At 43.8% G+C, this 24,552-nt stretch overlaps 1 protein-coding gene across 1 annotated transcript in view; it reads left to right on the top strand.

Annotated features, from left to right (window-relative positions):
- LOC306942421 (ephrin type-B receptor 2-like) overlaps positions 1–24,552 on the top strand; it is a 51,519-nt gene that overhangs the window by 1,967 nt on the left and 25,000 nt on the right. Inside the window, exons 4-5 of the mRNA XM_079528293.1 lie at positions 419–854; positions 22,753–22,908. Coding sequence (XP_079384419.1) covers positions 419–854; positions 22,753–22,908 — 592 coding nt within the window. The remainder of the gene's footprint in view (positions 1–418; positions 855–22,752; positions 22,909–24,552) is intronic.

Raw genomic sequence — 24,552 nt, 5'->3', positions numbered from 1 at the left:
CCAAAAGGGGTTCCCGCCTAGCCTGGGTAAACCCCTCCCCCCTTGCCAGATTTGCATTCTGCCTGGCAGAATTAAATGTTGTCCAGCAGGGGGAGTGGGTTTACCCAGGCTAGTTCCCGCCCAGAATGGGTTAAGTACTTAAAGGGACACTTTAAGTACAGCAAAAAAATATATGTTAATGACATTTTGAAGATTAATGTGTGTGTGTATTAAATTAAAGGTGTCCCCGGGCTGGATGGAGAACCCCTGGGTCAAGGTGGACACCATCAGGTGGTGCAGTGTGTGTGTGTGTATTAATGTGTGTGTGTATTAAATTAAAGGTGTCCCCAGGCTGGATGGAGAACCCCTGGGTCAAGGTGGACACCATCAGGTGGTGCAGTGTGTGTGTGTGTATTAATGTGTGTGTATTAAATTAAAGATGTCCCCGGGCTGGATGGAGAATCCCTGGGTCAAGGTGGACACCATCGCGGCCGACGAGAGCTTCTCCCAGGTGGACCTGGGCGGCCGCATCATGAAGATCAACAGCGAGGTGCGGAGCTTCGGCCCCGTGTCGCGGAGTGGCTTCTACCTGGCCTTCCAGGACTACGGCGCGTGCATGTCGCTCATCGCCGTGCGCGTCTTCTACCGGAAGTGTCCTCGCGTGGTCCGCAACGGCGCCGTCTTCCCGGAGACGCTGTCCGGCGCCGAGAGCACGTCCCTGGTGGCGGCCCGAGGCCTGTGCGTGCCCAACGGGGAGGAGGTGGACGTTCCCATCAAGCTGTACTGCAACGGGGACGGGGAGTGGATGGTGCCTATCGGCCGCTGCATGTGCAAAGCCGGGTTCGAGGCGGTGGAGAACGGCACGCTGTGCAGAGGTAAGAAAAACGGCTGGGTTTTCTGTGTTTAAAACGCTACAGGCTATACTTCAAATGCCAACCACAGAATGATGTAATGGACACACTCCAGATGATCACTGACTGTTAACTCATCCAGTGCGGCAAAGGGATTTCTACGTGGTTCAAATCCCAACGGTCCGATGCGGGAAAGGGATTTCTACGTTTACCGCATGTTTTTATTCATTACTTTCAATCGTCTTTCTACACACCCGGGCACTTTACCAACTAGCATTGGATGATAGCACAACACTCCGATCACGTGATCCCAAAAAAAAAGAAAAAAATGCCTCTCCCCCTCCCTTCCTGAAAACAGGACGAGAGGCATGGGCGGAGACGCCCATGCAACTCCGGTCAACAGAATGGCTTCATACCAAGCCGATCGTGTCGGTGCAATGGGGTGCACCTCTCCTTGTTTCTCTCTCTTTGTTTCAGGGAGGGGAGGGCTCTCTCCTGTGTGTTTCATCCGAGGGGTTGTGTGTGTAATCTGACCCGAGTGTGACTGAGTGTCTGTCCGTCAGATTTCTGTCTCCTTTTTTCTTCATATTCAAACAAAAAAACTCACGGATTGTATCGTCCCTCGGCGAGCGGTTATTTCTTTATCATGATGATCAACACTGGTCAGATTGGTCACATTGCAAATGTGCTGTGTTGTTACGAGAATTGGAAAGGCTTGGCAGCAATACTAACCGCCTCACAACAGTCGTTCTACCTCGGAGGAAAAAACAGCAGGCGAACACGACTATCCGAGTTGAAACGATACACAGCGTCTGACATAAAACCGCTTCTAATTAGGCTTTCTGTTCAAGAAGAGTACGTTACTACAAAAGCAGGTGTTACATAAAGGTGCATATCTCCAGAATGGAAGATGGTAAAATCTTTTTTTTTTTTTTAATTAGAGTGGACAAGTTACGCTTTCTTTTGAGGTATGCTGTGTGATTCTCGCTATAAGAGAACATTTACTGTCGGCTTAGGAAAAGTTTGTTCATCCAATGCTATCATGTAGCAGCGAGGGCCATGCAGTTAATTAGAATGGTCAGCAAGCTAAGTGTTAAAGGAGCAAACATTTGTTCTTTTCTTTTCTTTTTTGGCTTTTCTGCCTTTATTGATAGTATCAAGTGAAGATGGACAGGAAAGAGGGAGAGAGAGAAGGGGAGAGACACACAGCAAAGGTCGTCATGAACGGGAATCGAACACATGACACGCTGTCAGGCCAAAGCCTACAATTTACAATTTAGGCATTTAGCAGACGCTCTTTATCCAGAGCAACTTACATTAAGCAAGAACAAAAAGCATGGCAATACATACAAAGTAGTTATCATGAATCATACGTAAGTATATAGTGCTATGTTTACATAAAAAGCTATCTAAGTCTACATAAAATGCTGTCTAAGTTACATAAGTTGAGCCTTTGCATACGCCTGTAGGAGGTCGAGGCTAGGGCAAGTACTATGGAAAGTGCTATGGGCTAAGATGGAGTCTGAAGAGGTGCGTTTTCAGACTGCGGCGGAAGACTGGGAGTGAATCTGTAGTTCTGATTGCAATGGGAAGTGCATTCCATATTTTTGGAGCCAGAAGGGAGAAGAGTTTGGGACGTGTGGAGCGTTGTCCCGGTGTTTTTTAGCGAGGGTGCTTGCAGCTTCCCTGCGTCGGTTGATCTGAGCACTCGGGAGGGTTGCGATCAGACTTGCAAGATATGGCAGTGCCATACCTTTGGTTGCTTTGAATGCCAGAATCAGAGTTTTGTACTCTGTGGGCCGGGTGCGGAGAAGGGGAGTGACATGTGAGCATATGACTGATGTCTGGATAAGGAGCTGGGCTGACTCCTGGGTGAGGAATAGTCTAATTCGTCGTATGTTATAGAGTGTAAATCTACAGGATCGAGTGACAGCTGTAATGTGTGCTTTGAACGAGAGCTGACTGTCCAGGACAACACCAAGGTTCCTGGCTGTTGGGACAGACGTTACCAAGGCGTTGTTGGAAATAGTTAGCTCCCGCCTCCCGCATGGGGCAGGACTTAGCTGGGAAGAAGAGATAGCTCAGTCTTGTCTGGGTTCAGCTTGAAGTGGTTAGAAGACATCCACTGTGAGATGTCAGCCAGGCATGCAGTGATGCGCTCTTCCACCTGAGTAGCAGAGGGGGGGAAGGATAAAAGCCTATATGTGGCATGCGCCTGGACCACTTGGCCAGCGGGTGCCCCTGTTCTTTTCTTTCTTAAGCGTGACTATAGAAATTAAATTCAATCATCATCCATGACTTGGGTTTTTATCACCCGAAATATTGAATTAAGTAATTGCTAAATCTGCTAAAGCCCTCCCATACACTACAAGAGTTCCGGACCAGGGGTCATCAATTTGCCCGTGGCACGACTTGACCATGTCCACAGCAAATCTTTGATTTAAAAAATAAAAACACTATAACCAGTGTCAATAAGTGTCAAGAACATTATTATGTTACTCTGCTACATTATCATTGGGCACCTCATTAATGAAATCAAATAAGATTATAAATCATCAGTAATCAGTCAAAAATAATCAGACGTGATTATTCACCAGTAAAATACACAGTTGTAAATTTTCCCTAGGAATATTCATGCATTGCTCACACAGGAACTACAGTGTTCTACTAAGTAAGGACGAGCAGCTGCCTTACTCCAGGCCACCTCCAGAGAACTAATTAAACTGTGTATAAAATAACGTGGCTGCAGACCGTTTCCCTGATGATCTAATTAACCCATTTTAGGCGGGAACCCCTTTTGGTGTTTGAAACATTATAATTTAGCTATTGAAAAATAGCAGATCTACAAGCTCATAGCGCGCCACCGAGTGGCGCGCTACGAGCTTGTAGGTCTGCTATTTTTGAAAAATTGTTAAAATGTGGCGCAAATCATTGAATATATATTTCAGAGCGAACATTTTTAACTAAAATATTTGCGTCTGGGGGGTCCCTGGAACTACATATTTTGAGATGGGGGGGGTCCGTGGCCCAATAGAGATAATTTCTGGGGGTCCTTGACATGAAAAAGGTTGAGCACCACTGACATAGAAACATGGGTTTTTCAGAAACATTTTAGGATTTAGAAGCCTTTTTTTTAATCGACCTCAGTCCAAAATGGGTTAATGACGTCCATCCCATCCCTCCCAGTAAACAGTGCTAATGATATTATAGACTCCCCCAGCGGTGGTGCCCCTCCCTCCCTCCCGGCGGCAGCGCTGTGTTACCTCATGCAGATCAGCTACTTAGTACTTTGCCGTTTGCGAAGGACCGCGCACGTGGGCGTGCGTTATTATGCGGCAGAGCCGCAGAGAAAGTTCTTAATTATTTTCTTGCCATCTACGCTCATAAACGTAGCTAGGCTATTGGGACCTATCTATGCCGGCTACGCTTATAAGCGTGTTTAATCCATATATGAACGCGCCGTCCGTTTGTTTACCTTTTAGCATTGCTCCGGGTAGAATAGCCCTCCTCCGTCACCACCAGCGATGCGATTTCTAAATCCAGCTCCGTTGAGCCTCCATTATAACCCGATTTTCAAAGCGCCGTATCTCCAAAGGTTAGAGAGCTGTCCATTGTGAGATCGGCTATTCTCTGTGTGTACAGGGCTGAAGTGGTTACTGTTTGTTTTGTAATAGTAATCAAAATGTACAACGTATAGTAGTTTTAAAATAAATGTAGTGGAGTAAAAGTACAATATTTGCCTCTGAGATGTAGTGGAGCAGAAGAAGTAAAAGTACTGGAAATTGGAAAATGGAAATATTCAAGTAAAGTACAAAAGAAATACCTCAAAATTAGTACAGTATACTTAAGTAAGTGTACTTACTAGTTCCTTTCCAGTCCACCACTGATGGTCGTGCATGGGTCACGGCTCTTTGCCGAAAATCATTGCAGAGTCTGTTTTGACTGTGATTGGGCCTGACAGTCCTCGTATGACAAACTGCACGAGAACATGGCTTCGTATCCACCAGGCACCTCCATGCTCCCGCACGTTGCTATATATACACTGTAGGATCTATAGTTGGCTCATGCATTATGAACTCTGCTGTCATGGTTAGGATCTGTCATCAGAGCAAGTGATGTTCAACTTCAGCTATAGCTGTGCTGCTGATCATCACTTCATGTAACACAGTGCCAACACCTCAAGCCTATATAAGCAAAGATCCTGTGATATCGATTATGGCACGTCTAGGGGCGGGTCCCGAACCTCGGGACCAAGCAGGTACCGAACCGAAAATGCTTGGGTACCGGGTACCAAACCGAACATGCTTGGGTATACCCGGGTACCCATTACATTAACTGTTTAGGTGCCACCCACGAGATCACGAGATTAATCTAACCATGTACAATTTCTTTTTTTTTGTATTAATCCATATTTTGAAAATTCCTCTAATCTGGTGTGCAGGTGTTGACATGCACATGACATGCACAATATAATTACATTTTCTTTCTTTTATTTATAATGGGAACAGTGGCACCCAGGACCAAAACTGGTCGGTTCCTACAGACGTGCGCAGTCACGCGCTACTGTATTCAGTATTCTAGTCTATTCATATCTCTTAAATTAAAGGCTTAAAAGAATAAAAGCTTTTTGTTAAACATTTGACCTATTATTTAAGTTATTTTATACCGTTTTGGAACCGAATATAGGGAACCATTCGGAACCGGAATCGATAACCGGAATTGCTACCGGACTAACTATACCCGTCCCTACTGTATAGGCATACTCCTTGACATCTCGTCTCTCTTTTCTACTGAAAAGTGGCTTTGCTAGGGAAATGACAATAACGATCTCACATTAATGCCAACGTTTTCCAATCTGTTTTGACTTTACTTGACCCTGCACCCTATAAGGGCGGAAGCGTGGGGAAGATGCGCTTAACCTGAAGAAACATTCCATTACAAAAATTACATCATTTTCATGTCATCGTCTAATGGCACGGGAGGGAGAAGATAGAGGCACAATGTTGGCCACAGATTGCCAGAGGGGGTGTCAGGGCCGTAATAGACACGCATTACCAGCACAGCATGCAAAGCAACGCTGCTTTGCTCCCGCTCTCCGCCATTGGACAGATGGGTTTTGTACAGTATGTTCTGTCTATACATTTATATGCACATGTTGTCATCATCACGCGGGCGGGTCTTTACTCCATCATTTGTGTCATCCAATAGGCTTATACAGGACAGGGTGCTAGAGTAACCGATAAGAGGATGTAAGAAGGGGATTATGATGATAATCTGATTAAAAATCACATTGAAAACACTACAATATGAGGCAAAATAAAATACATTTGTGTAAAAAAAAAAGCAAAAAAAACAAACAGATGATAACTTTTCTTCAAAATGTGAGGGGAAAATACAGATAGAGACATTCATATCTCAGTGAAGGCATATTAATGATAATAAAAAAACACCTTTATTTTAGGAGATTACTCAGGGTCCATTGATCTCATATACCAATGATTAGTAAACATGTAAGAAGTAGCCTAAACTATGTAATATAATTATGATATTATTATAATTTATAATTGTGGAATTGGTCTGCATGTTTCAGGGCCATGGAGAAAAGCATGTGTGCAGTAGCGGCAAAGCTAGACCTGTAAATATCACAACTGCCAAATAAAACTTTTTGCAGTCAGACGATATCATTCAGTTTTTATTGTATTCTGTACAATAATAGGTTTGTTCCACAGTCAAAGTGAGACTTTGCCTTGATGTGTGTTCAGGCTCACAGTCCGACTCCTTATTGACAACTGTCGGCTGAGGAGTGGATTTGCTATTTATTCTATAGCTACAGTACAAAAGTCTGACACCATTTTCGAACCTATAACTAATGTCTAAATACAGACCAGCCGGTTCTGAGGCTGCCGTCATGATTTTTGACCATCATACCAGGGGCGGCAGTGGCTCAGGACAGGGTAGAGAGTAGCTGGTAGAGCGGCTGGATGGGATCTGCCAGGTTCCCAATTCGATCCCGCAGGCTCCCCCAGAGCTAGTGTCGAAGAATTGCTCCTGATGTGTTGGTTGGTGCCTTGCTATGGTTTCCTCCTCCATCAGTGTTTTAATGAATGTGTGTGCGACTGGTTTTACAATCTATATGTAAAGCGTTTTGGATAAAAGCGCCATATAAATGCACCATTTACCATTTATGAGAGTTGTGTACGAGTGTATACCTATGGATATGTGTAGATATAAGTGCTTTGTTCTCACACCAGTGGAAGTTCTCATATACTGTACCAGGCTATATAAAAGTTAGGCTCGGTGCAAGAAAACCTAATCAGCGTCAGAGGAAGTCATGTGAAAGAAAAGCAGGCATGCTATGTCAGGGCAGACTCCAATCCCAAGCCCTTAGCGACGGGTCAGTGCTTCAGTAAATACAAGAAGGGAAAAAAAAACATCCTTTTCATTCACCACCGATCATAGTGAATCATCCACATCTCAGTGTCTCTCTCATGTTCTCTAATGTATGTCTCTCTCTCTCTCTCTCCCTCTCTCTCTGTCTATCTCTGTCGCTCTCTATCACGATAATAGCACACCCTTGAGTGTAATATTGCGATTATACAACAGTTACCATCAAATAAAAGATATTTAAAATGTATTTGTATTGCGGGACATTCCTCTCTCAAAATAACAACCTTTCTCCAAGTGTGTTATCCTGTGGAAATACATGGGGTCCAATCCATCCGTATTGATTTTTATACTTCGATTCGGCGCCCTGACTTGAATTCAGATATTTGACCTTATTTATTATTAGTGGAATACACAATGTTGACATGGACAATAACAACCATACACCAAGTTTGATGTTCTCAGCACATGGTTCCATATTGGTAAAACAGAACATTTGTGACCAGATTTGACTGAGAGACTGCCATCGCGCAAATTGCAGCTTTTCACCAGAGGAGAAAAACTATATGTATATATTTTTTCCAAAATGAGTTAATAGCACAGGCAGACTCAGAGCTGAAATCGACATGTAAATATGAAATAAATGCCCACACATGTAGCTAGGTGTAATGTTAGAGACTACAGAAGTGAACCTTTCAAGCCTGTTTTCTGCAAGACATTACTCTATAAGCCATATCTCCAAAACTGGTGGGTCAAACTGAACAACCAAAATGTAAATTTGAAGCTATGATTCCCTGCTTTCATATGACATGAAAAAACGAAAATGTAGTCACATTTATTATAATCAATTTTACCATTCCAAATTAGGAACTAAAATTATTGATTATGATTATGATTATGATGATGATGATTATTATTATTACTACTATTTTATTTGTATTTTTATCGATCGATTAACTGGTTAATTGATAAGCTGAGAATCTTAATTTCCCTCAATAATGTCTAACATAAAAATCTAGGCTACATTTTGTTGATACACAGAAAGAATACAAGAGGCATTATATTCCTTAATCAAATATTTATTTCACCATTTCAGATACAGGGCCAGACAATGGCATCTTTTATGAGGGATAAAATGAAAAGTGCACTGTCTTGTCTTGTCTGTCACATCACGTGACGTTTCTATGGCTACCAAGATGGGGGGGGGGACTTTTTTAACCGGTGCACATGTGGCTCAGGAGGTAGAGCAGGTCGTCCAATGATCCATGGGTCGGCGGTTCGTATCCCGGCTCCTCCTGTCTACATGTCGAAGTGTCCTTGGGCAAGACACTGAACCCCAAATTGCTCCCGATGTGCTGGTTGGTACCTTGCATGGCTTCCGCCGCAATCGGTGTATGAATGGGTGAATGTAATGCACAATCTATGTAAAGCGCCTTGGATAAAGGCGCTATATAAATGCACCATTTACCATTTACCATTTATGCGTTCCTCTGCCGTGCGCGCACGCGCAGACGGCATTACATTCACAGAAAACCACCCAATGATAGAACCGCAGAATTTTCAATGAATCGTCAACTGCTGCGTTTAATTGAAAATGTTCTTATTGTCGATTAATCGATTTTCGCTTAATTGTTAACATCCCTATTCCGAATCGATGCAGTTGCACTGCAATATATAAGGCACGCCCCCTAATGTTCGCTTAATGTCACATGGAATGTCTTAAACACACCAAAGAGGCCTGAAGCCTGTCCTGGATGGGAGTCTCCAGACGTAAATAAAAGAAACACACACACACACACACACACACACACACACACACACACACACACACACACACACACACACACACACACACACACACACACACACACACACACACACACACACACACACACACACACACAGTAGAAAGTGTAAGATACAGTAGTGCTTCCCAAATCAGCTAAAATACCAATACATTGAAAGATTTTTCCGTGCCGGTTCCTTTACAGTATGATATATTTCATTTCTTTTCACATTCTCTACATCATCTGTCACATCATTTAGTCACACATTAATAATAGACTTTGTTTCAGTGCTTTGGCTGCACAAGTCTTCCTTCATCCTGTCACCATCTACTGTAGGGCGGGGATTCAGATAAAAGCCTCATGCTGTGGTTGGGGGGCACACACACTGGTGGATTACCGGTTATTACCAGTATCGACCACATATCGTTGCTGTCGGGAGGAAACCTCATAAGTCCATTTTTGAGGTTTTTGATTTTTTTTTGGTTTAAATCAGTGCTATTGAACACCCTTTACGTCTGTGTGTTGTTTAGAAAATATTGAACCAATGGAAAGTAGTAAAAAGTGCTTTGGACAAAACCTCTTAACTCCATTGGACCCTCAAAATGTCTGCTAAAGCAACTAACTCCACCACCTCTCCCCCTCGCATGGAAGTAATTGACAATATATAAAGTCACAACACCAACGTTGATGATGCTGTATTGCTTTGTTTAAAGAATATAAGGTTTTCTTTATTTCCTGAAAAATGTATATTTTTCATTTCCTGAAAAATGAACATTTTGGAGTTATGAGGTTTCCTCCCGACAGCAGAGATATACTGGTTCAATGCTGTGGTTGGGGGGCACACACTGGTGGATTACCGGTTATTACCAGTATCGACCATATACTGGTTCAATTCCGGCAAGAAACCTGTGTTCCCCCCGTTCTCTGCCCTCAATGTTCTGTCTCTATACAAGTTTACTCGAAGTTACTCGAGGGGTGCTCTGACCTAGCCTGGCGCGGCCAGACTCATAGCGAGGATTCACTGATGTTTCCTCGCTATGAGTCTGGCCGCGCCAGGCTAGCTCTGACCATCATACATCATCATACATCATCTCATTCCGGCCAATCACAATTTGTGTCCTCATTTTTTGTCGCCAATGTTTGTGTTTACACTGACCTAACATTCAAAAATAGTCATAGGAAACGGTAAAACAATGTTTGTGTTTACACTCTAGTTTTACACAAACACTCAAAACTAGTCATCGACGGTGTGGTAGAAAAACAATGTTTGTGTTTACACGAACCCTCAAAGCTGGACATAGGCCCCTCAAAAAAGGCAGGCCCCTGTGTTGCATCCTCGTGGGATACAGTTAATGGAAGTGGTGAGTGTGTCTGTGGTATGGAGGCGAATAATAACGATAACATGGCTGGCCATATGGCTGGTGAAATCCCCATGCAGTCTGGCTGGAGAATTAACTTAGTGGAAAGTGAATGAGCAGTCGACATTAACCTATTTTGGGCGGGAACCCCTTTTGGTGTTAGCATTATGTTATGCTTTAGCTATTGAAAAATAGCAGATCTACAAGCTCATAGCGCGCCACTCGGTGGCACGCTATGAGCTTGTAGGTTGTAGGTCTGCTTGTAGCTTGTAGGTCTGCTATTTTTGGAAAATCGAAGAACGACTGACATAGAAACATAGCTTTTTCAGAAAACTGTCAGGATGTGAAGACATTTTTAGAATCTGATCTCAGGTCAAAATGGGTTTTAATCGCTTAAACCCTATACTTGGTTGAGGTGAGTTCCTCAGGGCTCTGTACCGGTGCCTTTTCTGTTTTCGCTCTACAAGAAAATGGCCGATCTTCAATCTCACAGATTGTGGATTTTCTATTCTCTACAAACGGATGCTGGGTGTTTAAAGTGGTTGACAATACTGTACCACATAAATCAGGCGGAATAATTCTCCAGAATATCTGCTGTTATGTGTTCTGACAGCGTTCGTGTTGTGCTTTCCGTACCTAGTGGAGCTAAGTGTAGCAACAAAGTCAGGCCCTGTTTATCATTTGACCTTTGATATGTGGAGTGTCACGGTTGGTTAAGAGTCTTTCATATACTGTATGGGCAAAGTGAAATACCAGTGAGTCAGTATGACACTCTGTGTCGACTCAATTTACATTTACTATGCCATAAATGATTAATTCAGGACATTTAGCAGACGCTCTTATCCAGGCTTAGAAATGCAAGATCCGAGTGAATGACATGAACCCTATAGTCTACCATTACAACGACTGGGTAAATGATCATGCAAGTGGAGAGTGCTACTAGGCAGGAGCGTGCACACAGATATATAGACACCAAGTGGTGCTAGAGCACCTGCCCTTTTGCCCCTCTGGACACCAATGTGCCCTTTTGAAGGTTAGCTTTATTTGTGTTTTGTACAGTGTACAGTATGTAGCCCATGGTGACATTGATCAATTCTGGATTAAAAAGTGTCTAATATATTATTTAGGCTGCCGGCAGTTCCACGTGCCGCACAAAGGTTCCCTTTTTTTCACTTGAGCACGGCCTGCCCCTCAAAATGTCAGTGCATGCACGCCACTGCTACTAGGTAAGTGGATACTACGTAAGTGAATACTAGGTAAACATCACACCTAAACAACATGCAATGAAAATAACATTGTCAAGCAATCAACGTTTGTGAACAAGTAAAAGTAACCAACATATATCTGATGGATTGATTAACATTTGTATTGACACAAATGCATGAATGAAGATATATTTGTACGTATTTTGTCAAAAGGATAAAACACAAAGAAGCCTGAGAACTTCACATCTGCATAGTAAAACTATACAGCATCTCTTAAAACCCATTTAGACCTGAGGCCGATAAAAAAAGGCTTCTAAACAGTTTTCTATGTCAGTGGTGCTCAACCTTTTTCACTTCAAGGACACCCAGAATTGTCTGTATTTTGGCTGCCGACCCCCATCTGAAAATATGTAGTTTCAGGGACACACCCAGAAGCAAAGATTTGATCTATAAAAACGTTCGCTCTGAAAGAATATATATTCAAAGATTTGCGCCACATTTTCACGATTTTCTATCTACAAGCTCTGTACCTTGTAGATCTGCTATTTTTTCATTAGCTAGAGTATAACATAATGCTTGAAACACCAAAAGGGGTTCCCGTCCAGAATGGGTTTAAAAGAAGGTGAAAAAAGTGAGAAAAAGTGTTACAACTAATGAGAAGGTGAGGTCGAGGTGAGCTTTCAGGCTGAAATTGGGAGTTATTTCCTGTATCTGGGAAGAAAGTTAAGTGCTCTAACACCTTTTCGCTTTTCTGTAGGATCACAGGAATCAATCTTTCCTGTAGGCCCACAGGGATCAATCTTTCCTGTAGGCCCACAGGGATCAATCTCCACCAGTCAATTATCAACGTGTCTTTGAACAGGACATTTCATTTCTGTGTAGTACGTGTGCAGTTGTGAAAAAGTCCTAGACTGCTAGGTCTAATTAAGATGGGTGTCTCCCAAGAGTGGCTGATGGGAATATGTGGGCCGTTTCTCTCCCTGCAGCATTCTGTTTGAGCACCGAGGTCACTGCACGCTATTTAGGTGTGCCACATAAACACAAATGTAATTGCGCTGTAGTTGTTGTTGTTGTTGTTGTTGCTGCATGTCAACTCCGAGTCAGTCAGTCTGTGTCACTGCACTGCAACTGTTTTGACAGTGATGGATTGATGATGGATGTTTAGATCCAATGATTCTTTATATGCAGCCAATGCTTGATACAAAAACAAAAGAAAATGTAATTGTCGTATTATATACTGTGCTGTTGAAATGCTGTCCTCTGAGTCTGTGATAATATTTTTATTTCAAGTTATTTACTATGATTGATTGATCAACTAAGCCATTTGAAACTGACAGTATTTTGATTTTGGAAGTTCTAATCTAGACAGTTCATGTTCAGCGTACATATACTTTAGATGAAACCCGTATCTGTGTGAATGTGTGGCTTTAACTATAGGGAAATGGACTGGATGCTCCAGACAGTAGTGAAACATGAAAGATGGATGAAATGAATGAATACGGTGTTGAGCATGCAGAACAAAGACAATGGGGAGATAACATTTCAGACAGTGTCAGACTGTCAGACAAGCGTGTCCACAGTGCTGTTTGTCTCGTTCAGGCCGAAGGCGTGGCGAAATTATGTTTTGCGTCCGTCAGTCCATGCGTCCGTCCATGTGTCTGTCTGTCTGTCTGTGAATAGCTAATCTCTGGCCCAATCGACGTGAAACTGTGCACACACATGCCAGAGCAGAACCTTTGCCTCAAAACATTTCACACCAGCCTGTTATAGCGCCACCAGGAGTCAGATTTTTGCAAAACATATCTTTTTTTATATCACGTCTAAAACATCACACAAATCTGTACACATGCAGCAGTAACTCTATAGCACGTACTGTAGTACTTTCCTTAGCACTTGCACTTGCCCTCAAGTACCCCCAGGGGTCCCCGGACGCCACTTTGGGAACCCATGCTGTATGGAAGTTGTGTAAGACAGTGGTGAGGTGTGCTATGGGCGTGACAGAGGAGTTCAAGGTCGAAGTGGGTCTGCAACAAGGACCAGCACTTACACCCATCTTGTTCGCCATGGTGATGGACAGGCTGACAGATGAGGTTAGACAGGAATCCGCATGATGTTTGCAGATGACATTGTGATCTGTAGTGATAGCAGTGACAGTGAAAATCTAGGGATGTGGACATATGCCCTGGAAAGGAGAGCAATGAAGGTTAACGCAGCAAGACAGAATACATGTGTGTGAATGAGAGGGACCCTAATGGAACAGTGAGATTACAGGCCGTAGAGGTAAAGAAGGTGGAGGACTTCAAATACTTAGGCTCAACCTTCCAGAGCAATGGAGAGTGTGGAAAAGAGGTGAAGATACGAGTGCAAGCAGGTTGGAACGGGTGGAGAAAAGTGTCAGGTGTGATGTGTGGAAGTATCAGCAAGAATGAATTGGAAAGGTGTAAAAGACGTTGGTGAGACCAGCTGTTAAGACAGGAAGCAGAGCTGGAGGTAGCAGAGACTAAAATGCTGAGGTTCTCTCTGGGAGTAACAGGGATGGATATGATCAGGAACGAGTACATCAGCGGTACAGCACTTGTTAGATGCATATTTTGGAGATATAGCGAGAGAGGCCAAACTGAGATGGTTTGGACATATACAGAGGAGGGATAGTGAGTACATCGGTAGAAGATTCCTAGATTACTGCAAAAAAAAGGTGAGACTAGGCTAGAGTGGCTAATGCATTGCAAGGATTCAAATGCACCTACGCGTTGTGGCACAACTGCCTTCATCAGGGTGACTAACAATATAGAACATGGCTTTTATAGGATATGACATCACATCACAGGTACATTACCATACAGATTGGTTGCGGGCTAAAAAAACACATCAACACAACGTAGAGTAGAGCCTCACAAAACCCACCATGAAAACCTAACATTATACCACTGAAGAACACACACAAATAGAAACAAAAAGTAAGAAAAACAAGTACCTGACTGTGTAGGAAATGACATCATACTGCAGTAGGTTCAGCACATGACCAGATTGTTTTCCTTGCATATTGTAAATCGCTCTGGATTAAGAGTGTCTGCTAAATATATTGTGTGTGATCAAGATGGATCAGATTGCCATGAACCTTTGGAGACCTACCCCATCGGCTCCAAGGAGCACTTGTTTATATCATTTTTTACGTTAGAATAGCCAGATATTTTTACCCCCGTTTCTCGCAAATGTAGTCGTTATTCCAATTAAGTCCTCCCAGTCCTTGCCACTGCTGTTGTACTTGTACCCTCCTGGCTCACCTGCCAGTGAGCGTGAGGAGCCCCCACCGGGAGGCCATATTAGCACCTCACCTCCTAATCCTCTCGACAGGTGCCGCCCCAGCCCGTAGGAGCATTGTGCAGTGACCGGTATCACCCTTCCAGCCAGGCTTCCCTCCCCCGAATATGTGTGAATTGTGTCCGTAGACTAATACATGTCAAACTGGGGGGCCCTTGAAATGAAACGGGTTGAGAATCACTGCTAGAGCCGTAAAAATCTTCTCTTATGGGGGTCCCCCATAAGAGAACCCCCAGTGGGGGTCCGTGGGATAATTAGTGTCAATTTGGGGGTCCTTGACATGAACCACTGCCCTATGGTCTCTGCGGTGGAGGCCACCCTGCACCACCAGATCACCTGATTGATCAACTGACACATTTGAAACTGACAGAGCAATATTTAGAATATGGAAGTTCTCTAGACAGTTCATTTCCGGCGTACACACACACATATACTGTGGATAAAATGACTCAATAATCTGTGTGAATGTATATGGCTTTAATCAATACTGTACAGTATGTATAGGGAAATAGACTGGAAGCTCCAGACAGCAGTGAAACATGAAATATGGATGAATGGATACTAGTACTGTGTTGGGATGAAACCATTAATGCAGAACAAAGACAACAACAGAGATGACATTTCAGAGTCAGACAGTGTCAGACGGTGTCAGACGAGAGACGGTGTTTCTGAATATTAAACTATGTACAATAGAATAGAATAAAACCAACCCTTCTCAACTGTTCGTTCCAAAAAATGTAATATACAGTATACAGTATATCACACAAATAGATCTTTCAGTACATTGTCCATATAATTTACTGGTAAATAAATAGAAATCAGATTAAGATTTCAATAATTGGGTATATGAGAAGCTACTACTGCATGTAGTAACTATAGGAGGTTATCAGAGCTCAGAAAATTAAGACATGTTAACATGCATGTTTTGCCAAAGGCTAACATTAGGTTAATGAGACTGCTGTAATGCATGATTCTATTCCCCTAGAGTGCATTTAGCAAGCTTCGTTCAAAATGACTCTGATAATAATAGACTATTAATAGGTCATGATAGTTTAAAAATCACACCCGTGTGAAGTGAGGGGCGCTCCTATCATCGTACATCATCATGACTTCATGAGCTTCTTTGCCTTTTATTTTTGGAAAAACATTTTTGAATAGTTAAAATACTACAAGCTCACAACGTGTCGATTGAACTGTTCAAAAATGTTTTTCAAAATAGTAAAAAAAATAAGAAGTTTAGGGAAAAGGGGTTTATAGCATGGACGAAAATATAGCCCTATGTCTATGAATTGAATTGTATCAAATAAATAACGGTAATGGGTCGCACACACCAAGACTGCATTTCAATAATTTCATCCAGCCTTCATCGGCTGGATAGCCGAAACGTTTGTCTCCTGTTCAAAATGCAAGAATAAATGATTGAAATGCAGTCTTGGCGTGACCCATTACCGTTATTTATTTGATATGATCTGAATGGGTAACGCACCTAAAGTCAGAGCGCGGTGGTCACATGAAGAGTATGAATTGAATTGTCTATCTATCTATCTGTCTATCTGTCTATCTATCTGTCTATCTGTCTATCTACTGTACCTTCCTTCCTTCCTTCCTTCCTTCCTTCCTTCCTTCCTTCCTTCCTTCCTTCCTGCCTCCCTTCCCTCCTTTGAACCCATGCATTTCAGGCCCTTCCCTCTCAGTAAAACAGTGCCATGGGTGAGTGAGCAGTGAGCAGGACAATCCCAGACTTCCCCGTCTAATCCTTCTATTCCCAGCGCAAACAACAGAGCTGACAGGGTCTAGAGAGGAATCACCATGCGAGTCACATCCATAAGCTGACCTTTATGAGATGCAGCCTTGTATGACTAAACATAATGCTGTCTTGTATGAGCACAGAGGAACACATTGGCCAGCGAAGAGAGCAAAGCTGCGTTTCCTATTTAAAAACCCATTTAGACCTGAGGTCGATTCTACAAAATGTCCTCTAAATCCCGACAGTTTTCTGTTTCTATGCCAATGGTGTTCAACCTTTTTCATGTCAAGGACCCCCGGAAGTATCTGTATTTGGCCGCGGTCCCCCATCTGAAAATATGTTTTTCCAGGGACCCCCCCTCCCCCACAAGTTTTGAGTTAAAAACGTCCGCTCTGAAAGAATATGTATTCAAAGATTTGCGCAACATCTGTGATTTTTCAATAGCTAAAGAATAACAACATAATGCTTAAAACACCAGAAGGGGTTCCCGTCCTGAACGGGTTCTATCCGGGATGTATCAGTATTCAGTAGTAGTGCTATACAGCATGCTCAGAACCAATTGGGCCAAGTGCATTTTACAGTGGCCAGATCAAGCGCTGCTTGTTTCCTTTTGACCACCCGGAGTCAAAAATCCATCACGCCGTGGCGCCGATGGCCTAGTTGTGTTAGGTCATACCACGCTCCAGAGCATACAGTGCAATGTTCTTGTTTTATTTCATTTTATTGAAGGTACATGATGTACAGTACCTTACCTTTCAGGGACAAAGACGAGACCATGAGAGACAGAGCATAATATGTACAGTACAGTATGTGCATGTGTGTGTCTGCCTTTGTTTTTATTTGCGTGCGTGCGTGCGTGCGTGCGTGCGTGCGTGCGTGCGTGGCTGCGAGCGTGTGTATGTGTGTGGATGTGCACGCGTGCGCATGTGCACGTGTGTGTGTGTGTGTGTGTGTGGGGGGGGGGGGGTAGTGTGTTCAAGTATGTGTGTGCATATATGTGCGTGTTTCTTCTCTGAGATGTGTTTCTGTGGAAGTCATTTTGTACAAGCATGAGGTCACCACTCACCAGCTGCCTGGGGGGCATCAGCATGTTGTCAGTGACAACCTGTTGCTGTGCTGGTCACTGTGTGTGTGTGTGTGTGTGTGTGTGTGTGTGTGTGTGTGTGTGTGTGTGTGTGTGTGTGTGTGTGTGTGTGTGTGTGTGTGTGTGTGTGTGTGTGTGTGTGTGTGTGTGTGCGTGTGTGTGTGCGCGCGTATCCCCGTCATGTGGCCCAATTCACTCAGTGGGGGGTAGGCCTCCTCCATCATCTTCCAATATGTGTGTCTCTTTCTACTACACGCGCATGTCACTCACACTCACACTCACACACACACACACACACACACACACACACACACACACACACACACACACACACACACACACACACACACACACACACACACACACACACACACGTATTCATGTGGGCTCATAAGTCTGAAGAAGAGCCAGTGGTCGGCTCTACCGGCCGCTGAGTTGCCCCAAAGGTTTTCAAGAGAAGGAGTGATTCCCATTTAACTCTGAGACAGTGCACAATCTCATCTGCAAATGGATACAAACAAAAGAGACAAAATGTATAAATGAACACTGAGGATTTTAATGTGCTGGCACTATTGACCGCCAGCTTGACCCATTTTCCGTTCAGTTCAGGAACATGATGAACTAGAAAAAGTGCCCTTCTGGGCACAGGTCTCCACCAGGAGGATAGGACTGTGTGAGATGTTTGGCAAAATGTTTAGGAGTAATATAAACATGTTTGCCTTTGATGGCAATTGGATGATTTGAGGCATTTTGTTCCAAAAATGTGTTTTGCAAAAATCAACCTGTTGGTGGCGCTATAACAGGCCAATGTGAAAAGGGTGGGATATATTCCTCAGCCTAGTAAGAAAATGTGTGAAAGATTTCACGTAAATTGCATGCTGCGTTCATGATTTGAGGCTTTTGTTGAAAACGGGGCAATCTTGCAAACTGTGAAAGCCAATTATAGCCAATTAGGATGGAATATGAAATATCTGACAGATCCGACTTGAGCACATGACCATAGAGATACTGTGTAACGATTTGTGAGATTTTTGGACAGAATCTGGAGGAGTAATATTAAAAAATGTGTTTTACAAAAGTCGGCCTCCTGGTGGCGCTATAAAAGGCAGATGTGGAAATTGCAGGTCAAAGCTTTGTCCTTGGCCTCTAGGGAGTGTGCATGCAACGTTTCACGCAGATCGGTGCAGTTTTAGGTAAAAAATTTGAAAAGCTGCCTCATGGTGGCGCTATAACAGGCCGTTCTGGAAAATGCGGGGCAGAGGTTCATCGTTGGCATCCAGGGAGTGTGTGTGCAAAGTTTGGCATCGACCGGGTTAACGGTGCCGGAGATTAGCTGTTCACAGACGGACGGAAGGACGGAAGGACGGAAGGACGGACGGACACACACACGGACGGAGTGCAAAACATACTCTCTCCCCATGCCTTCGGCCTGGTGGAGACAATGAATGCATGTTCTAGTATCGTATACGTGTCAATATATTGACAGTGTGTTACACAATATCGATGGACATAATCAGGGCAGACAAGAAAGAAAGAGAGTACCGGTATATCTCCACTCACTGCACCACCCAAGCGTTTCTATAGGTCAACCCGTTCAGGACGGGAACCCCTACTTTAGCTATTGAAAAATAGCAGATCTACAAGCTCGCACAGAGTGCCACGCTACGAGATTGTAGATCTGCTATTTTTGAAAAATCGTGAAAATGTGCCGCAAATCTTTGAATATATATTCTTTCAAAGCGAACGTTTTTAGCTCAAATCTTTGCTTCTGGGGGGGTCCCTGGAACTACATATTTTCAGATGGGGGTCCGCAGCCAAATACAGAAAATTCCGGGGGTCCTTGACGTGAAAAAGGTTTGAGCACCACTGACATCGAAACATTTAGATTTAGAAGCCTACAAGCTCATGAGCTTGTACACCAGCTTTTTTTTTAAATTATGAAAATGTGGCACAAATCTTTGAATATATAGGCTATATATTCTTTCAGGGCATGGGCTCTATTTTCGTCCATGCTAAACCCCTAATCCCTTTTAATGGAGGAAATGACTGCAAGGTTAAAATAAAAAATGGAAAGTTTCATACGGACTTCTGTGATATTGTACTTGGGTGTTTCAGTGTATGTGTAGAGGTTGTTGGGTCTGTAAAAGTGCCGTGTAGAGGTTGTTGGGTCTGTAAAAGTGCCGTGTGGTGGTTGTTGTGTCTATAAAAAATGCTTTGAAGAAGTTGCAGGTGCCTGGTTTGTAGCCGGTCGTGAGCTGGGGGGCGGGGAGTCCGGGGACCTCTGTCTGGCCAGTCACTTGGTGGCGGGCTGGGGGTCTCCGGAACTTCTGCCTCCACGGGGTGCGAGCGAGGGGCCGAGGCTGGACGCAGGCCGGGCCTGGGACAAATACTGTCATATATCTGCTGTATATTGTTAGTCATGTCTCCGGCTCTTTCCTGCCTTGCCTTACACTCTATTTGAAAAATGCTGTATTGTTGAACAACATTTTGGAATAGTTAAAATAGCCAATCTACAAGCTCACAACGTGTCGATGTAGACTATTAACTATTAAACTAACTAATTAAACTAACTAACTAAACTAACTAACTAAACTAATAACTATTAAAAAAGGATTTTCAAAATAGTTTAAAAAAAAAAGTAAAGTAGTTTAGGGATAAGGGGTTTAGCATGGACGAAAATAGTGCCCCAAACGTTTTTAACTCAAATCTTTGCTTCTGGGGGGCCCCTAGCTGGAACAACATATTTTCAGGTGGGGGTCGGCGGGCCAATTACATTATAATTTTTGGAGTCCTTGAAATGAAATAGTTTGAGAACCACTGACATAGAAACATTGGGGTTTTTCAGAAAACTGTCATGATTTAGAAGACATTTTGTAGAATCTAATCTGGTCTCAGTCCTAAATGGGTTAATGTTTCCAAGTATAGGATAAACCTCAAGTCCAGATCACTCACCATTTGGACATCAATATGCTACACGTCATTGTCTATTGACTCTATTCACAGCTGCGGCCATATATCATACAAACAGCTCTTTCTCCATATAGTCATTAAAATATGAATAATATCTGAATAATTGTGTCAATATCATGTTGGCTACACACATTAGTTTTTTCGCTAGACATAATCTGCATTGAACTGTAATGACAAAAAAGTAGTTGATTTTCAAACAATACTGAAATTAATGCAATGCTTTGCAGTCTTATTATATAGCTTCCTTGAAAATGAAACAAACCAATGGTATGCTTTATATTAGAACCGGGGTCTTTGTCTATATGCAAACACAACTGGCTTGTGTTCGGGGGTGGGAAGCAGGGCGGGGAGGTTCATATCACTGCACCTACTCCTACGGGCTGGGGCGGCACCTGTCAGCGGGGAGTGTTGGGCGGGAGGAGTAGGACGAATGCCCTATGTCCTCCCGGTGGGGGCTCCTCACTGACAGGTGAGTCAGTATAGGACGAAGGCCCTATGTCCTCCTGGTGGGGGCTCCTCACTGACAGGTGAGTCAGTATAGGACGAAGGCCCTATGTCCTCCCGGTGGGGGCTCCTCACTGGCAGGTGAGTCAGTATAGGACGAAGGCCCTATGTCCTCCCGGTGGGGGCTCCTCACTGACAGGTGAGTCAGTATAGGACGAAGGCCCTATGTCCTCCCGGTGGGGGCTCCTCACTGACAGGTGAGTCAGTATAGGACGAAGGCCCTATGTCCTCCCGGTGGGGGCTCCTCACTGACAGGTGAGTCAGTATAGGACGAAGGCCCTATGTCCTCCTGGTGGGGGCTCCTCACTGACAGGTGAGTCAGTATAGGACGAAGGCCCTATGTCCTCCCGGTGGGGGCTCCTCACTGACAGGTGAGTCAGTACTCAGTATAGGACGAAGGCCCTATGTCCTCCTGGTGGGGGCTCCTCACTGACAGGTGAGTCAGTATAGGACGAAGGCCCTATGTCCTCCTGGTGGGGGCTCCTCACTGACAGGTGAGTCAGTAGGATGCAACAGCAGTGACGACACATAACTGTACGTGTGTGTGGCCTGGGCCGTGGCTCAGCGGTCCAGGCATCTTGGCTGGTAATCCAGTCTGGCAGTGTGCCGCGCGTTCGACTCCCGATCCTGACGGCCTTTACTGTGTGTCACCCCCCCATCCCCATCTCATCTCTCTCATATTTCCTGTCAGCCTACTGTCTATACTTCAATAAAAAATATAAAATAAAGGTGAAAGCCACAAAAAAAGACATTAAAAAAAGAAATGTATGTGTGTTGGGAGGAATTAATTGGCATAACGGCTAAATTGGGGAGAAAAGCGGGGTAAAAGCATTATTGGCTACTCTAAATTTAGGAAGAAGAAAAAAAGAAAGAAAGAAAATGCTTGGCATTGATGTTAAAAATAAATCACACCCGTGTGACGTGAGGGGCGTTCCTATCAATACATCATCTTATTCCGGCCAATCACAATTTGCGTCCACACTTTTGTCTTCAATGTTTGTGTTTATACAGTATATCTAATTCAACTCAAAAATGGCCATTCACTTTCAATGGCCTTTAATGTTTGTGTTAGAACAATGACGTAAAACTGGCCATTCATTATCAATGGCATTTAATGTTTGTGTTAGGAAAAAGTTTGTGTTTACAGTGCACACCCTCAAAGCTGGACAAGAATACAAGCCGTAGTCAATGGAGGATTTTTCCGTGCACTGGTTCTGTCCACAGTGTGGTTCTAACTTCCTTCCACTGTCCACGGTGTGGTTCTAACTTCCTTCCTCTGTCCACGGTGTGGTTCTAACTCCCTTCCACTGTCCACGGTGTGGTTCTAACTCCCTGCCACTGTCCACGGTGTGGTTCTAACTCCCTGCCACTGTCCACGGTGTGGTTCTAACTCCCTGCCACTGTCCACGGTGTGGTTCTAACTCCCTGCCACTGTCCACGGTGTGGTTCTAACTCCCTGCCACTGTCCACGGTGTGGTTCTAACTCCCTGCCACTGTCCACTGTGTCGTTCTAACTCCCTGCCACTGTCCACGGTGTGGTTCTAACTCACTGTCCCTTGCAGCTTGTTTGTCGGGCTACTTCAAGAGCTCCCAGGGGGACCACACGTGTCTGCCGTGTCCCCTCAACAGCCGCACCACTAGTGAGGGAGCCACCAACTGCGTGTGCCGCACCAGCTACTACCGCACAGACTCGGACCCGCCACAGATGCCTTGCACCAGTATGTATATTATACTATTATATTAGCTCCCTTCACCTGCTCCCTCGAGAGGCCTCGCCTTGTACACAACAAGAACTTGTTCCTAATGTACTTTTGTGTCATTATTTTGGGCATTTCATTATTGGGGAAAATTGTAAAAAGAAATTCAAAATTACAAAAATAGCGAATGTGCTTAGTGCCTATTTTGTTTTCATAGGAAGTAGTATTAGGAAACACGTAAGTGAAACTGACTTACATGGCTGGGTATGACTGATACGAGGTTAGGAGACTTACTGTACATGGCTGGGTATGACTGATATGAGGTTAGGAGACTTACTGTACATGGCTGGGTATGACTGATACGAGGTTAGGAGACTTACTGTACATGGCTGGGTATGACTGATACGAGGTTAGGAGACTTACTGTACATGGCTGGGTATGACTGATACGAGGTTAGGATACTTATACTGTACATGGCTGGGTGTGACTGATACGAGGTTAGGAGACTTACTGTACATGGCTGGGTATGACTGATATGAGGTTATAGGACTTACTGTACATGGCTGGGTATGACTGATATGAGGTTAGGAGACTTACTGTACATGGCTGGGTATGACTGATACGAGGTTAGGAGACTTACTGTACATGGCTGGGTATGACTGATACGAGGTTAGGAGACTTACTGTACATGACTGGGTATGACTGATATGAGATTAGGAGACTTACTGTACATGGCTGGGTATGACTGATATGAGGTTAGGAGACTTACTGTACATGGCTGGGTATGACTGATACGAGGTTAGGAGACTTACTGTACATGGCTGGGTATGACTGATATGAGGTTAGGAGACTTACTGTACATGGCTGGGTATGACTGATATGAGGTTATAGGACTTACTGTACATGGCTGGGTATGACTGATATGAGGTTATAGGACTTACTGTACATGGCTGGGTATGACTGATATGAGGTTAGGAGACTTACTGTACATGGCTGGGTATGACTGATACGAGGTTAGGAGACTTACTGTACATGGCTGGGTATGACTGATATGAGGTTAGGAGACTTACTGTACATGGCTGGGTATGACTGACATGAGGTTATGGGACTTACTGTACATGGCTGGGTATGACTGATATGAGGTTATAGGACTTACTGTACATGGCTGGGTATGACTGATATGAGGTTATAGGACTTACTGTACATGGCTGGGTATGACTGATATGAGGTTATAGGACTTACTGTACATGGCTGGGTATGACTGATATGAGGTTAGGAGACTTACTGTACATGGCTGGGTATGACTGATATGAGGTTATGGGACTTACTGTACATGGCTGGGTATGACTGATATGAGGTTATAGGACTTACTGTACATGGCTGGGTATGACTGATATGAGGTTATAGGACTTACTGTACATGGCTGGGTATGACTGATATGAGGTTATAGGACTTACTGTACATGGCTGGGTATGACTGATATGAGGTTAGGAGACTTACTGTACATGGCTGGGTATGACTGATATGAGGTTAGGAGACTTACTGTACATGGCTGGGTATGACTGGTATGAGGTTAGGAGACTTACTGTACATGGCTGGGTATGACTGATACGAGGTTAGGAGACTTACTGTACATGGCTGGGTATGACTGATATGAGGTTATAG

This window comes from Electrona antarctica (genome assembly GCF_951216825.1).
Source record: "Electrona antarctica genome assembly, chromosome: 2".
Taxonomy (NCBI): domain Eukaryota; kingdom Metazoa; phylum Chordata; class Actinopteri; order Myctophiformes; family Myctophidae; genus Electrona; species Electrona antarctica.
This window is presented reverse-complemented; position numbering and strand designations above follow the sequence as displayed.